This window comes from Mastomys coucha, unplaced genomic scaffold (genome assembly GCF_008632895.1).
Source record: "Mastomys coucha isolate ucsf_1 unplaced genomic scaffold, UCSF_Mcou_1 pScaffold21, whole genome shotgun sequence".
Taxonomy (NCBI): Eukaryota; Metazoa; Chordata; class Mammalia; order Rodentia; family Muridae; genus Mastomys; species Mastomys coucha.
The window spans coordinates 162,453,580-162,469,414 of record NW_022196904.1 but is presented as its reverse complement, the minus strand read 5'-3'; the positions used below and the strand labels follow the sequence as shown (position 1 = coordinate 162,469,414).

Here is a 15,835-nt window from a genome sequence, read left to right as displayed (position 1 = left end):
GTTCAATAGTTTGTTTGATTTGGCTGGGTTTTTGTTCTTTTTCAAGACAAGATTTCTGAATAGTTCTGGCTGTCCTTGAACTCACTCTGTACCGCCTGCCTCTGCCTCCTGAGTACTGGGATTAAAGGTGTGGACCACCATGCCAGGCAACAATTTAGGTCTTCACCTTTACTACTAACAGAAGGAACTATCACTGCATGTAGTTAGTGCTGCCAAGGCATATAAACAAAGACATGTAATATTACATTTAAATTAGCTGCATAGTGACATGTTTAAAACTGAAAACATATCTTCTTTGTTGTCTTTATAAGTGAATATTTTATAAGTAAAAATTTAGGGAGAAATGCAGTAGTTGAAAGTGAATTCAAAATAGTGACTGCTTTTACATGTCTTCTTATAAGGATGAAATCTATGTATTAAATTAATGCTGTTATTGTTAAAGTATACTTATTAAGAGATCTTAAATAAAGCTGAAATTCCACTAAATAGATGAGGTCTGGGTTTTAATGTAACTCAGAATCATAGCTTTGAGTTTCTGTGTATAAAAAGGCATAAATACAACGACTTATGTTACTTTAAAATCTTCTCTTGAGCCTGTAAATATTTTATAAACACCTTTTTCCTCTGCATGTAAATTTGTGGGACTGTTTCTTTAAGTCCACTGCGGAAACACAGCTAGCTATGTGTGAACTACAAACCACTAAATGAAGATTGACTGAGCCATAATGTTTTGATCCATTTATTCTAAAGACATATGTGTCATTCTACAGGGTAAGCATGGAAGGCTGAGTAAGCATCACACAGCATTCATAACAAAAGCATTAAGACACATGCACTCTATAAACAATATTGTAATAAACACAAATACTTCCTCCAACTTTGTTATAGGGTTATTAAAGTGTGCCTTGGACAAAAGAAACGTATATTTGAAAATCTGTCTTCTATTGTGCGGTGAAGCTATAAGGCTGAGAAATAAAAAGAGCTCAATGCTAGATCAAATCCTGATTCTATTTCTATTAGTTTGTCTAAATCAAGATCTCGGGAGCTTAGAACGCCTTAGGTCAGAGTCGGCTGCCAGAGGGGTTTTCTGTCTCAGATTGCTTTTCCCCTTGTTAACGCTGTTACATTTCTTCTTGTACAGAATACAGCTTTACTACATAAGTCAAGGGGTGCAGTGAGTTGCTGGTTTTGTTCCTATGCAGACCACTTTGGTTTAAAATATCCCAGTGCCTTCTCTGTTTAACAAGAAAAAAAGGCTCCCTTTTAGAAGTGCTCTTTTTAACTCTTTTGAGGAGTGGGCTCCTAGAGTGTTGTTGTTGTTGTTGTTGTTTTGTTTTGATTTGTTTTTGTCATCCTTGTTTCCTTTTGACGTGGAAATAGTTGTGCTGATTTTTTCCATGTCTATAGATGGTTGGTTATCTTTCAATATCTAGAGAAGCAAAGAGATCTAGCTTAAATTCATGTTGTTTTTATGCCTTCTAAATCCACATTCCGTGTGTGTGTGTGTGTGTGTGTGTGTGTGTGTGTGTGTGTGTGTGTGTTAGGAATAATAACAAACCCTATCACATACCTCACATTGAGAGCATATTATACACAGGCATGGTTTAAAGTACATTCTCAAACAGTCATCGCAACTACAGTGGGTAGTAATTATCCTAGTGTGCAGAATCAAAATAAGGCATTGAAATGAGTCATGTAAGTGCTGTGTGCTAGAGGCACAGTCTGAATGCAGATGGAGACCAAGCTCACTATGGAACATTGTATGTCTTCCCTGAAAGAGCCTTTCCAGTTCCCTTCGAAATCAACCCAGTGTCTGTATAGCTATAAGCCATGAAAACAATTCCCTGTCCTTTCTTTCTAAAAGCATTCCGAAAAAAAATCACTGACAACACTTCCTTCTAGTACTGTATCTTAATTCCTACTTCAGGTCGGTTCTTAAACATGAAAAAAATAATTTCTCTCATATGTTAAAGACCTTACCATCCCATTATCTGCTTACCTATAATGAAAATGCTAAAATTAAGAGAAGGTTACTTCTTTTGATCACTTTATTTGTAGTAAGTGAATCGCAATGGGTAGAAATAGAAATTTAATCCCAGCACTCAGGCAGAGGTAGGCAGATCTCTGTGAGCTCAAGGCCACCGTAGTCTACACACTGTTCCAGGACTACCAGGGTTACCTAGAGAGACCCCATCTCACCACCCTCTCCATTAAAAAAAATACATAAAGTAACAATTCCATTCCTGGTTTATATCAAAGAGAAGTGAAAATACATGCACGTGGTTATTATTATTTTAAAAAGATTGTTTATTTAAGTACACTGTAACTGTACAGATGGTTGTAAGCCTTCATGTGATTGTTGGGAATTGAATTTTTAAGGCCTCTGCTCACTCAGGTCCAAAGGTTTACTTATTATTATACATAAGTACACTGTGGCTGTCTTCAACAGCACCAGATGAGGGCGTCAGATCTCATTATAAGTGCTTATGAGCCATTCATGTGGTTGCTGGAATTTGAACTCAGGACCATTCAGAAGAAAAGTCAGTGCTCTTACCCACTGAGCCATCTCACCAGCCCCATGCACATGATTACAAAAGTAACTTTTATACACCTGATGTAGCTGTTGTCTTGGAGATTTACTGCCTCTGTCTGCTAACGTAGGCCTAGTCCTGGAAGCTTCTAGCCTAGGTCCAGATCTTATCTAGGCCTAGAATGTTTTCAGGCTTAGTTCAGCTCTGAGGCTTAGTTCAGCTGTTCTGATTCAGGCTTGTCTCCAAACTGACTGATTTCATCTGGCTTCTGACTGCTCTTCTTGGCCCTCTACTCACTCTGCCAATATGTTCTTAACCTTCTGGCTCCTTCTTTTGTTGGCTAAACAGACAGGAGGTCATCTACCTAGCTCACCTGCAGCCTCCCATGAAGCTACCTTTAAAACCCGAGGTTAGTTGTGGAATAGAGAGGCTGACCATGAGCAGTGGTTGATTCCCACGCTCCAGGGTCACTTCACAGGCTCACCAAGGGACTTTGACATCGGCACTGGCTTAATTAGGGTTTCTATTACTGTGAAGTAACACCATGACCGTGGCGACTCTTTTGAAGGAAAACATTTAACTGGGACTGGCTTAGAGTTTCAGAGGTTTAGTCCAGTATTATCACGGTGAGTCACATAGTAGCGCGCAGGCAGACTTGGTGCTGGAGACACATCCTGATCCCATAACAGTGCCACGCCCTGTGAGCAAGTATTGAAACAAGTGAGGAATGGGGACCATTCCTATTCAAAGCACTGCAAACACCTAGATGTTGCTTTGAATTTAAATTATTTGCTGGAAAGGTTTTAAGCTCAACCACTTAAACTCAATGTAAACTTTTCCTTGAGAAAAACAAAAACCTTAATTTGATTAATTTTCAAGCGTTAGTTTGATTAGTTTATACCCTTAACCATATAAGATTCAAAGACTACCTTGAAAGGCACAAAGTGCAGCATAGAGTTTGGAGACTATGTCAGATACGAGGCAGATCCTTGGATGGTTCAACTTGTATTGGCTCTCTCCCATGTTACTTCAGAATACTTATGGCACTTGGTGATTGGCTTCTGTCATGGGTTAATTCTCATCGAATAGTAAGCACAATGACCAGCTTTACAAATCCTCCCACTGCCTAGAGGATAAAGTATGAGAAAAATTCTTAGGAAATGTCCCTGGCTCCCAGGAAGAGGAATGCCATGTGGTAATAAGAAGTCAGCATTTTTGTGAGTAGTTTATCTTAGCAGTAAAACTTGCTGGAGTGAAGAAAAATTAAGACATTATAACATAATTTTATGAAAGATATCATCCATCCCATGGAGGTGAAACATGGCTATAACAATTTTTCATACATAGTGTTTCAGGTGATAATATATAATAAAATATAAGTGTATTCTTTCCATAATTTTTACATACCTTCCCCTCTGCTCAGGAGAAAAATGAAAGGGTCACATCCATTGGTTAAGTACATTCAAGTGTCTTCCCAAAACAATGTCCGCTGTGGCATTTTCTTTGGGTTTTTCATCAGGGCCGGTGTTCACATGATTATCATAAACAAACGGGACTTCTGTTCGTGTGCTTACTTGTTCAATAAGGCTTCTAGCTGAAGTGTTCCCTCTAGATAGATAGTCCTCAGACTAGGTAGGAGTTTTTCCCTCCCAGTTTGATTTTCTGTATTACTGGGTAAATTAAAACATCCCCTTTTTCTCATAACAGTAGTCTTTAGGGCACTTTGTGTTCAATTTTATTATTTTAGAATTACTTTTAGGCAGTGTTTTGCCAAGGAAACTTTTGGCTACAGGTCCACGGAGACTTTATTAAAATGTAAATTCTGACTCAGCAGGTCTGGGATGAAAGGCAAGATTCTTGGTTCCCATGTGCTCCCAGGTGATAGCCAGGCTGCTCACTCAAGGACCACTTTAATGAGGGAGAGATTAAAACACATCCCGTTTGCTTGAGCCTTTAACTCCAGGGAGAGCAAGAGGGAGGAGGGCCAGAAAGGTACAAGCTGCTGTCTGTCCTGGGTAATCCCTGGGGAGAGGGAGGCCTGATGATTAACAGTACCAAGCCTAAAATTTCCTGAGGAGGTTTCCCCTTCATTATCTGAAAAATTCCTGAGAAAACCGAAGGTTTGACAAGATTTGTTAAAAATTCAAACTCCCTCTCAATTGAAATGAGGGACAGATAGATTTTAACTACTTATCCAAATACGTTTAAAGCAAATTTGGGGGCTTATTTTGTTTTGTTTTGTTTTGAGACAAGGCCTTACTATGTAGCTCTGACTGTCCTGAACCTTTTATGTAGACTAAGCTGGCCTCCAACTCACAGATCCCATCTGCCCACCCCTGCCTCCAGAGTGCTAGGATTAAAGACTTGTGCTATCTTGAACTGCTAAAGTATTTTAAAAAGTGATCTTGCCCCTGGAAGAATTTAACATTCTTAATTTTTATAAACTCTTTCTTAAGTGTTCAATAGTTTTCATAGAAATAACCTTTTATGTCAATACTTTTGTCAACATATCGATGTCATATTGATATTACCACAACAGCAAAAGTAGGGTGTGAACTTATAGTAAAACACAATTGACGTCATATACATACACACATACGTATTTTTAAAACATTCAACAGTTTTAATAGAAATAGTCATGTATTTTTGTAGCATAGTTTATATTCACATTCTATTTACCTAGACCTAGGTCTATGACTATATAATATCACTGTGTGTGTGTGTGTGTGTGTGTGTGTGTGTGTTTCGAGGCAGGTTCTTTGAACTTGCTCTATAGACTGGGCTGGCCTTGAACTCAGAGATCTGCCTGTCTCCACCTCCCGATTTTGAGATTAAACGTGTATATCACAACAGCCCAGCTTGATATCTGCATATTATACTAATAAATAAAATTAATAGACATTTGGGGACAAATACAGTTGCTCTAACCGTAACACAAGAATAATGGGTACCTTTTGAATGCCAGTCATCAAGTGTCATGTATACATATGTATATGATATGCTCTGTAAAAGATGGCAGAATACAGCTCCATCCTCTCAAATATTTAAGTAGTGTTCAGAGAAAATAACTACACTTGATAAAGCAAAAAGAAAGGAAGTGGGCCAGTGACATGTCTCAGTGGATAAAGCCGCTAGCCACCAAGGTTGACTACCTGAGTTCGATCCCTGGGTTCCACATGGTCGAAGACAACTCCCGCAGATTGTCTTCTGACTTCCATATGTTCATGCACACACACCAATTGTGACAAAAAGCAAAGACCAAGGAAATGGAAAAGAGAAAGATCACTTAAGAGTATGTTTTGTGTAGGATTTCAGTGCAGGAAACACACACACACACACACACACACACAGATAAATGTAAAAAAAAAAAAATTTTTTTTTAAACAGGATATAGCTATTTGGTTTAAATACTTATTAAAGGTTCAAAAACTTTACGAGAACAATATGTATCAATCAAGCAGTCGTGGGAATATCTTTAACCAATATAGAAAATCTATAATGTTAACAATTTTTAGTTTTTGTTGTCATTTTGGTTTGTTTTGGGCTACTTTGTTGGCTGTTTTTACAGGAATAACCTTGATAAAGCACTTGCCAAACAAGTTCTCTTCTTTTATACAGGTCACACTAGACACTGATGAATCCAATGGGCCCTAATAGCCATGCATTTCTACAAAAGAATACAGTTCTAAGTCCCAAGTACTACAGGGATCGGTTGGCAGCCTTAGAACTCCTTAGAACTCAAACAAGAGGTTGAATCTGTCACAAGACTGGAAAAACGTATACATTGAAAATAATGAGTTTTGAGAAAATTGAGCTAGTCAAGTGAAACCTGTGTGTAGGTTCAAATGGCAGACAGGCTAACTCAGTAGTTCTTTCCTGAAGATTTTGAGAGACAAAATTTTGGTAATAAACTATCCTAGGAATTTCACCAACGTGTTTTTCTGATGCTCTAAACAAGAGGACGGTGTGGAGCCCCTTTTCTTTCATTACTAACTGAAAAAACAAAATCATGTTAGGTATAGGCTTAAAGAAGTAAATTCTAATAGGCAATTTCTTTTGTACTGTATTGGTAGTCACGCTGTATGCGACTATTGATCTAACATGTGAGAATGTGTGATAGCCAGGCTGGAAAGCATTATTTTATCAATGTTAATACACTACTACGCAAAGCTGAGAAAGTCCCATCACATGAACTCAGGTGTGCTATTTTTTAAATTGATACATATTTCAAGTTCTATTACAGCTAATGCTTAAGACGAAGGGAATTGAAAACCGAGTTCTTGCAAATTAATTTTTTTTCTGAGGAAGATTAATTCGAAACCTTCTCATTAATGCCCACAAAAAGCTTGTAAATGGACTCAGGCAGTAAGGTGAGGAGGTATGAGGTAAGACCGTGTATGTGTGGGAAACGGTTCATACACTTGTATAGATTTTTCACGTAATGAGAGAATTCTGGTTAAGACAGCTAATTAAGAGAGACACGATGGTTAGGAAGAAACTGTTCTTTGTTCTACAGTATTATCCATTCTACTGAGGCAGACCACAAATCGTTAACCTAGCAGATTTAGGGTGGAAAAAAAAAAACACTTTCTTTGATAATCTGGAGTTCATTCCAAATGCCTATAAATATTATACATGCTGAATCACAAAAGTATTTATAATCAAAGATTTGGCGTATTTTATTCCACCTACTGAATATTTTACCTACCTTTCGGCCTTAAGTGAAGGCAGTTATAAAGAAATATTTTCCTATGCAGCTGGTAACTACCTGGGTTCCCTTACCATACTACTTACAAAGACCTGGTATGTTTTTACTTTTTGATTGTGTGACCTTGTCTCAAAAAGTAAGAGTTTCAAACCAGTAAGCATTTCAGAGTGTATAAAGAATAACATAAAAGAATAACAAGATCTTATCATTAGATCTAGAATAAGTATTTAAAAATACTATACATCAATACTATATACTTAAATAGCACTTATTATTGATATTAATTATACCTATAGCTTTAATATATTAATAATTTCCTCAATATAAATCACTTCTTGGCATTTTTGATAATACCCTGATGAGAGTAAAATGTTTCCACTGGAGAAGTCTGTTTAGGTTAACTGAAGAAATAAAGCTGGGGCCAATCCCTGTCACAGTAGGTGGCTGCTTATAATTGTCCTAAGACATCATTAGATTGTCCTAAGACATCATTAGACTTAAGAGAAAAGCCAGACACACCATAGGAAATGAGGTTCTGCAAGCTCTCTTAATGCCCCATCACAGTATGGATAACCAAGCTTTGCAAACTGTGATACACATTCTCAAAAATGTCTTCTCCCACTAAAATTCCAGTCATGTAACCAACTTAAACTAGCTCACCTTTGCCAGATCTACTCAGTGTACACCTTACATAGACTTACAAGCTCCAAAAGATCACGTGTGCATCATCAGTAACAGAGGAAGGAAGACTACCGTGAAGACAGTGAAAGTCAGTCATGATCGAATCCCCCAAACCCGGACTGGCTAAGAGTTTGTCATCAGTATTCTAGTCCATCACCACCTTCAAGGAGACTGTGAACAAATTTGTGTACATGTTAGTATGAACTAGTCTCCTATAAGTGAATCAAGGCCCTTTATTTTCTGTATCAATACCAGAATCTGTAAGTACTTAATTAGACATGACATACTATTTTGACTAATGTGGCCCTGGGTGGCCACAACTCCTTACATAGCCAAGGATGACCCTGAAGTCCTAATTTTCCCTTTGGAGATTACAGGTGTTTTTTTCTAATTTGTATCTTAATGCAAAGAGCTGTTATAATTTGTTTTGTGATGAATCTAAGTCCTTTGAGGATAAATGTGTTCTTAATGAGATTTTTTTTCCAACTAAAACTGGATGTTTTACCCTTCCTTTTCATCTGTTTTACTATAGTGTATACTCAAATGAGGAAGGTGCTTCCTATATCCCCCGTTTTCTATTCTAAGTACAACATGGGGGCTGTGAGTAAAGTGAACATAATCCTTTCCAGTACGAATGCTGTCAGTGCTTAAGAAACCTGGAGCACAGTATTCCACAGGACACAGCATGTCTGAGGTGGGAGGTGTCAGAATGGACTGGCAGTGTCTTCATAGTATTCTAGCTGTTGAACTACATGAGGAACAATTAAAGGTATTTCTACCAGTTTCCTTAGTTTCACTTTTTTCTACATATGTATGCATGTATCTCTTAAAAAGTTATTTCCCAATGTATTAAGTAAAATGAAACATACAAAATACCTTAACTTTACAACCTTTTTATTTAAGTTTCATTAAACAATGCAAAGGTTTTCTTATAACAAAGACTGTAAGAAGTTTTGGGCTAGCAACCACAATTTTGAAAGAAGCAAGCAATTAGAATTAGCCAGAACTAGCACAAAGGTACAAAGCATAGACCCACTTCAGCACAGGAGAGGCAGAGGAAACCATAGTAAGTTTAACACTAGCACAAAAACCTAAATCGATGGAAAACAGCCTAGGAATGAAAACTTTGTACACTTAAAATGCTTGAACTTTGCAAGGGGAAAATAACCCGAGTGAGCTCTCTCCCTAAGGCTACTCTTCCCTCTGTAGCTGGGTAGTTATTTTCCTACAGAGGAAAGTCACTTGGTCAAGTGGGAGTTTGTGCTTATTTCTGCTCATTAACTAGATAAGACACGGTGTCTAGGTGTATACACTTAATGTCAAAAAATAATATGGTAGCTCTAAAGGAAATGTATTAAGTTCCACATTCCTTATTTTAAAACACATCTCATAGGAACTTGTGTTATGACCAAATGGCTGTTGTGAGTTGTAAGAAATAAAATACTAAGTTGACTGAGCAGAGCGATCAGTCCACCTGGGCCTCAGTTTTAGCTGATGACAGAAAAGTACTTTGTGAAAGTTATCAAACTATAAGACACGTCAAAATGCAAAGACCAAGATTTTTTAACTTCTAATTCCTGCTGACCAAATGGATCCCATCTGTGTACGGATAGTCGTTGATCAAGAATCTGGGAACTTTACAGAAAAAAAACTCCATTACTCAAGAAAGTCCAACCCATGTCTAACTGCTTCTTTTAGATGACGTGAAAAAAAAATACTTACAACCAGACTTGGGGCTTAAAAACTTTTTTTAGAGAAATATATTAGGAGATCACTTGAGTCTCCGCAGAGGAAGCTTTATGTAATTCAGCTGACACTATAACTTTCCTGCAGCTGGAACCAGGCAAGAATATTAATGGTCTCAAAAAAGTCAAATAAATGAAAACTATCTTTTAACAGATAACAGTGCTTAAACAAAAAAACCTCACATCTACACCACAGATGTTCCAAGATTTCAAAGTAATTCCAAAATAACTAAACATTAACCTTACTACGGCACTCTCCTGCCTCCAAAATATAGTATTTTGGTTTACCAAAAAGTGTATCTTAACATTCTGACATTCAGTTCAATATACAACCAAAAAACTTTAAACTACCTTAGTATATCAATACTTAACAAGCCACTTTCAACTTTTATGTAGTTCCCAGTCTACTCAGTATTTTTAAAACACAGTTAACAAAGTGCAGACATGTTATTACTGCTGAATGTTCCTCATAGCCTTATTTGGTATGATGTAGTTATTTTCAGGGTACCTAGTAGAGCAACAGTGACAAAGTGAACCCTTTATCGAAAAATAAAAAGGAAAGCAGAAAGTGACAAGACTAGAAATAAGACTAAGGTCTAGGTAGAAGGAAGCCTTAAATGGTTAAAGTGTGCGAACACAGAAGACAGCTTTTTGCACCACTTCATGCCACAGAATAAACTTTGAAGGAATATAACCAGGTACTTCTTAGTTGAAAGCCACTCAAGAAGCACCAGTGGATTTCTGGATCTGTTCCTTTAAAATCAAAATACTCTGCCTTTGCTCGGGAGGCAGCATGGCGATCTGCTCTGCAGTCAGCTGGAGGACCTGCATGATCAAAGCTGCTTTTTCCTCATCTTGTGGAGTTACCTGGCTCTGCCCAGGGCTAAAACTGCTAGGCTGGCCTCCACCTTGCTTACTGGCTCCTTGCATACCTGCTCCCTGCATCCCTCCTTGCATGCCAGCTCCCTGCATCCCTCCTTGCATGCCTGCTCCCTGCATCCCTCCTTGCATGCCAGCTCCCTGCATCCCTCCTTGCATGCCAGCTCCCTGCAACCCTCCTCCTTGCATGCCTGCTCCCTGCATTCCTGCTCCTTGCATACCTGCTCCCTGCATTCCTGCTCCTTGCATACCTGCCCCCTGCATGGCACCTCCAGGATTTCCCACTCCTGCAATGTTTGGAACCTGTCTAGGTCCCTGAGGGCCACCTGCCCCCATATTAATGGGGCCAGGACCCTGGATTCCACCAGTCATTGGACCTCTGGAACTAGGGCCAGGGCCCCTCATCTCTAGTCCTCTTGCATCCAAGCCTCTTGCTTCCATCCCTCTGGTTTCCATTGCACAGGTCTCCATTCTTCTCTCCATTCCTCGTGGCTCCAAGACCTCAGTTTCCATGGGCCGAGTCTCCATCCCTCGAGATTCTCTACCTCCTCTCCCATCCATAGGTAGACCTCTTTGATCTATCATGGGACCTCTGGGCTCGCCAATTAGCATTCTGGGATCTGCTGCTAATGGTCCTCCTCTCATATCATGTGAAGCAGGGCCGCGGTTGTCATGACCATGATGCATTGGAGGACCCTGATGGGGTGGTCCCAAATAACCCCTGGGCTCTACTTCTCCAGTCACTGAGAGCAAAGTCCCTCCACGTGGGTCATTCGGAGCATCTCCCAGTAGTCCTCGAGGAGGTATGCCACCAGAAGGCATGGGTCCACGAGGCATTGGCGGTCTAGGATCTGATATCTGCATCTGTCCTCGCTCTAAGGGCACTGGACCAACCACAGGCATGCCAACTTGTGGCTGCATTGCTCCTCCCGGAGTTAAGGAACCAGGTCCAGGCCCAGGAACTGCAGCTGGTATTTGCCCCGGAGCTGGAAGTCCTCCCTGGATAGAGGTCTGCATCAGAGGAGGAATGTCCTTCACAGGTCTTCTTGGCAAATGTTGAGGCTGAGGGGCAGAAGGATTCTGTTGGTTCAACATAACGTTAGGTCCCGGGCAGAGGCCAGGGGCAGGGCCGGGGCCAGCAGGCCCGCCAGGCCCGCTAGGGCCAGGCCCACCAGGGCCAGGGCCAGGTACAGGCTGAGACTTGCCCGGGATCAGTGGTGTGACATGTATCTTACGATGCAAAATTTTCAGTGCAATCTCTGGATCCATGATTCTCATCACCACTTGTGCCTGCAGCAGAGCATATGCCAACTGTGGGTTCTGAAGTAGCATGTTTCGAGCTTCCTGGTGACTGTTCTGGACACACAACTTCATTTGCTTCATCAGCTCAAACATCTGCTCCGGGGGCAGGCTGGCGACTGCTCTAGTAATCGATTCTGGAGCATCTTCGGGATCAATAGGGTCCCCATAGGGTGAGTCAATGATGGGGGCTGCCGGGCCTAAGCTCTTTAACTCCTCCTTGTTCTTTTCACTGGCAGCATTGTCTACCCGAAGCGCTCTCCCACTAAACTCTCGCCCATTGAGGTTCCGCATGGCACTGAGCGCAGTCTCCTGGTCTTGGTACTCGCAGAAGCCATAACCCTTGGGCTTTCCTGTCTCTCTATCGTAGACGAGACGGAAACTGACAACTGAACCAACCTCCGAGAAAATGTCCTTTAACTGCTCCTCCGTCGCCTCATACGGAATGTTCCCCACGAACACCGAACGCAGGGATCGATCCATGGCCGGGTCTCTGACCGCCAAACTCGACATGATTCCTGCCGAGTGTACAGCCGAGAGTAAATTCCTCCAAGGGTCGTCCTCTGGCGAACCACACTTCCGCTCTGTAACGGAAGCAGATAGCAAGCTCCGGACAGAAACCTTTCCGTTAGAAATCCATAGTTCCGTTAGGCCGCAGAAACTGCTTCCTGAGAGCGGACTGATTTATCTATCGCTTTCCGCTCCTAGCCGTGCTCTCTGTTGTCCACGCCTAGTTACTGACAGCAGGATTCCTTTCCATGATCTTATTGGTCGAGCTTTCCCGGAGTCCCGCCCCCCCTTCCTGCGATCACAGGATGCACTAGATCTGACCTCATTAAAAATGGCCGATCGGGCTTCACTGTGGTAACCGGCAGAGTTAGCTTCTCCTCACGCCGGGGGCGGTTTTCACTGCGTTCCACCGGCGGGAAACCGCCAACAGGAAGCTGATTTAAGTCTTAGTGTTCTCACAGCTGCTTTCGTTTAGTGTAGATTATTAGAAGTATTTAAGTTTATATTCAAGATTATAAGGTTAAAAGAAAGGTTGATATTCCCCCCTTAAAATTTCTTTGTTTTTTTGTTTGTTCTTTTTTGAGGCTGGGTTTCTCTGTGTAGCCCTGGCTGTCCTGGAACTCACTCTGTAGACCAGGCTGGCCTCGAACTCCGCCTGCCTCTGCCTCCCAAGTGCTGGGATTAAAGGCGTGCGCCACCACTGCCCGGCAAAATATCTTAACAATATTTAAAAAAAAAAAAAATTCTCACCAAAATAAAATAACATTTCTGTAAGCTGCAGCCCTGCCCCCAAGCTATGGCTCGTTCAACCGGTTGCTAGGTCCAGAATCTTCCTGGTATCTTCTGTGTGCTCACATTGTTGCTCTGATCATTCCTCCCTCCCCTTACTAATTTTAATTGACATCAATGCTAAAGTGGAATTAACTAAAAAGTACGACTGCAGAGTATGGATTAATTGATGTAACTTTTATTGTACACATATAAGTAGTTGTGATTTTATTTATTTATTTCTATTTAGAGACAAGGTCTCTTGTCCTGGCTGTCCTGGAGCTTAGGCTGGCCTCCAACTCCAAAAGATACTCTGCTTCTGCCTTCCAAGTACTGGGACTCAACCTCACATCCAGCTAAGATTTTTATATATAACATATATAATATATAAGAGAGAGAGGAAGGGAGGGAGACAGACAGACGGACAGACAGACAGACAGATGGACAGACACACAGACAAAGATTGAGTTTCCCCAGTACAGTACTATAAATCTCTGAATTCAAAGCCAGCCTGGCCTACATATTGAGTTCCAGGCCAACCAGGGCTACATGAAATGAAAACTTTTAAGACAATACATTTATATTTAGTTATGTGTGAGTGTGTGTAGGTGTGTGTGTGTGTGTGTTTGTGTGTGTGTGTGTGTGTGTGTGTGTGACTTTTATAGCTGTGGAGTATATAGATCAAAGGGCTACTTGCAGGAGTTGGCTCTCTCCTACCCAGCGATCAAACTCAAAACACAAGGACAGTGCTTTACCCACTGAGCAATCTCTCCTTCTCTGGGTTTTAGAAACTGAATATTAAAGTTTCTTCTTTTTAAAATTAATTCCTGCACAATTAAACCAATATAGACTTAGGCTAGTGGAAATCTCTTAATTAATTGGGCACCTAGTACTATTCTATGATAAAATGTTATTAATTCTGAATAAAATAAGTTTTACCAGTTAAAGTTTAGTATTGTAATTTGTGTGCTCTATATACATAAAATGCATTCAGGATTTTGAAGACTAAGCACAAGAAATATATAAAACAAAATTCTTACCAATTTTATACATTGAATACTGCTTTTTTTTGTGACCAATACATAATTTTCATAGCTTTAACTTGGAAAAACAATCCAAAAATATCATGGCTTCTATTTTGTTTTGTTCTTGGTTTTGCTTTTGTTTTTTGAGACAGGATTTGTCTGTGTAGCCCTGGCTGCCATAGAACTTAGTCTGTAGACCAGGCTGGCTTTGAACTCAGAAATCTGCCTGCCTCTGCCTTCCAAGTGCTAAGTTTAAAGGAGTGGGCCACTACACCCAGCTATGGCTTATGTTTTGAAGAAATTTGTATATGGTATATTTTTACATTCAGCTGTCAATTGATTCAATAAATTAAGATATCAGGTGTACTAAAATTAGTTCTGTTGTTTTAACACAGGGCCCCTCTACAGCCCAGGTTGGCCTGAAATTCACTGGGTGTGTAGTTCAAGCTGTCTTCAAATTTGCAATCCTCCTGCTTCTCCCAGTGTATGCTGGGATGAGAGGCAAGCACCACAAGCCTTGTCTTTACCTGACTGATTGTCAAAGAAAACACAGTAACCAAACAAATGAACAAAGCAACTTGTAGGGCCCATGGGATAGTTAAAGATATTAAAACATTAAATAAAACCTTCACCAAGAACTGGGCGTGGTGGCTCACCTTTAATCCCAGCACTTGAGACACTTTCAGGACTTCCTACTCCTTAGTTCTAGTTCCAAACTAGTGATGGCTACACAGAGAGACCCTCTGCACTTTAACACTCGTCTCTGTTAAAGGCTGTCCACTTAGTCCCTTGGAGAAAGGATGTTTAAACTCTTACTCTGAATTACTTTGAGCATCTATCCGTCAAACTAAAACCTATGCCTTAACTAAAAACATGCATGTTTTCAGCAAACAAGACTGACCAAGAAAATGACCCAAGTCCCTGACAGATTTGGCAGCAGGGGTGGTCACACAAGTCTGGAATTACAAACCAAAAACAGGCTGAAGCTCATTCTGAGTTCAAGGATAGCATGGGCTATATACTGAGTTGCAGGCAAATCCAAGATACGTGTAAAACCTCCCCTCTCCTTTTAGCTATTTTCAGAAATTAAATTTTACACAAAATTGTAAACACTGTAGTCTTTGTGAGTCTATAAAATATATTAAAACATTAAATAAAATGATTCACGCCGGGCAGTGGTGGCACAAGCCTTTAATCCCAGCACTTGGGAGGCACAGGCAGGTGGATCTCTGAGTTCGAGATCAGCATGGTCTACAGAGTGAGTTCCAAGACAGCCAGGGATACACAGAGAAACCCTGTCTCAAAAACAAAAACAAAAATAAAAAAATTCACCATAAACTGGGTATGGTGACTCACACCTTTAATCTCAGTATTTGAGATAATTCCAGGACAGCTTGCTCTACACATCTAATTCCAAGCTAGTCGTGGATACTCAGAAAGACCCTTAAAATATAAATAAATAAATAAATAAATAAATAAATAAATAAATAAATAAAATATACTTTAAAAGAATTCACTAATCTATGATTAAGTAGATCACATCTAGACATATTCTTAAGATATTTTGAAAAGTGTCAGGTACATTTTACCCTTCATCCTGAGAATTGACTTGAGGACCTCAAATCTACTACTAAATTATAATCCCAGCTCTAGCACCAAGGACATTTTTTATTTGTCTTGGTCTCTTAA

General features: G+C 40.1%; 2 protein-coding genes across 3 annotated transcripts in view; one reads left to right on the top strand and one right to left on the bottom strand.

Moving 5' to 3' along the window:
• The window catches only part of Prkg1 (protein kinase cGMP-dependent 1), a 1,194,975-nt gene that overhangs the window by 671,787 nt on the left and 507,353 nt on the right, over positions 1-15,835 (top strand). The gene's annotated exons all lie outside the window — the stretch shown is intronic.
• Cstf2t (cleavage stimulation factor subunit 2 tau variant) lies at positions 8,794-12,627 on the bottom strand. Its single transcript, XM_031390084.1, has one exon. The coding sequence runs from the start codon at positions 12,354-12,356 to the stop codon at positions 10,386-10,388; it is 1,971 nt and encodes a 656-aa protein (XP_031245944.1). The 5' UTR covers positions 12,357-12,627; the 3' UTR covers positions 8,794-10,385.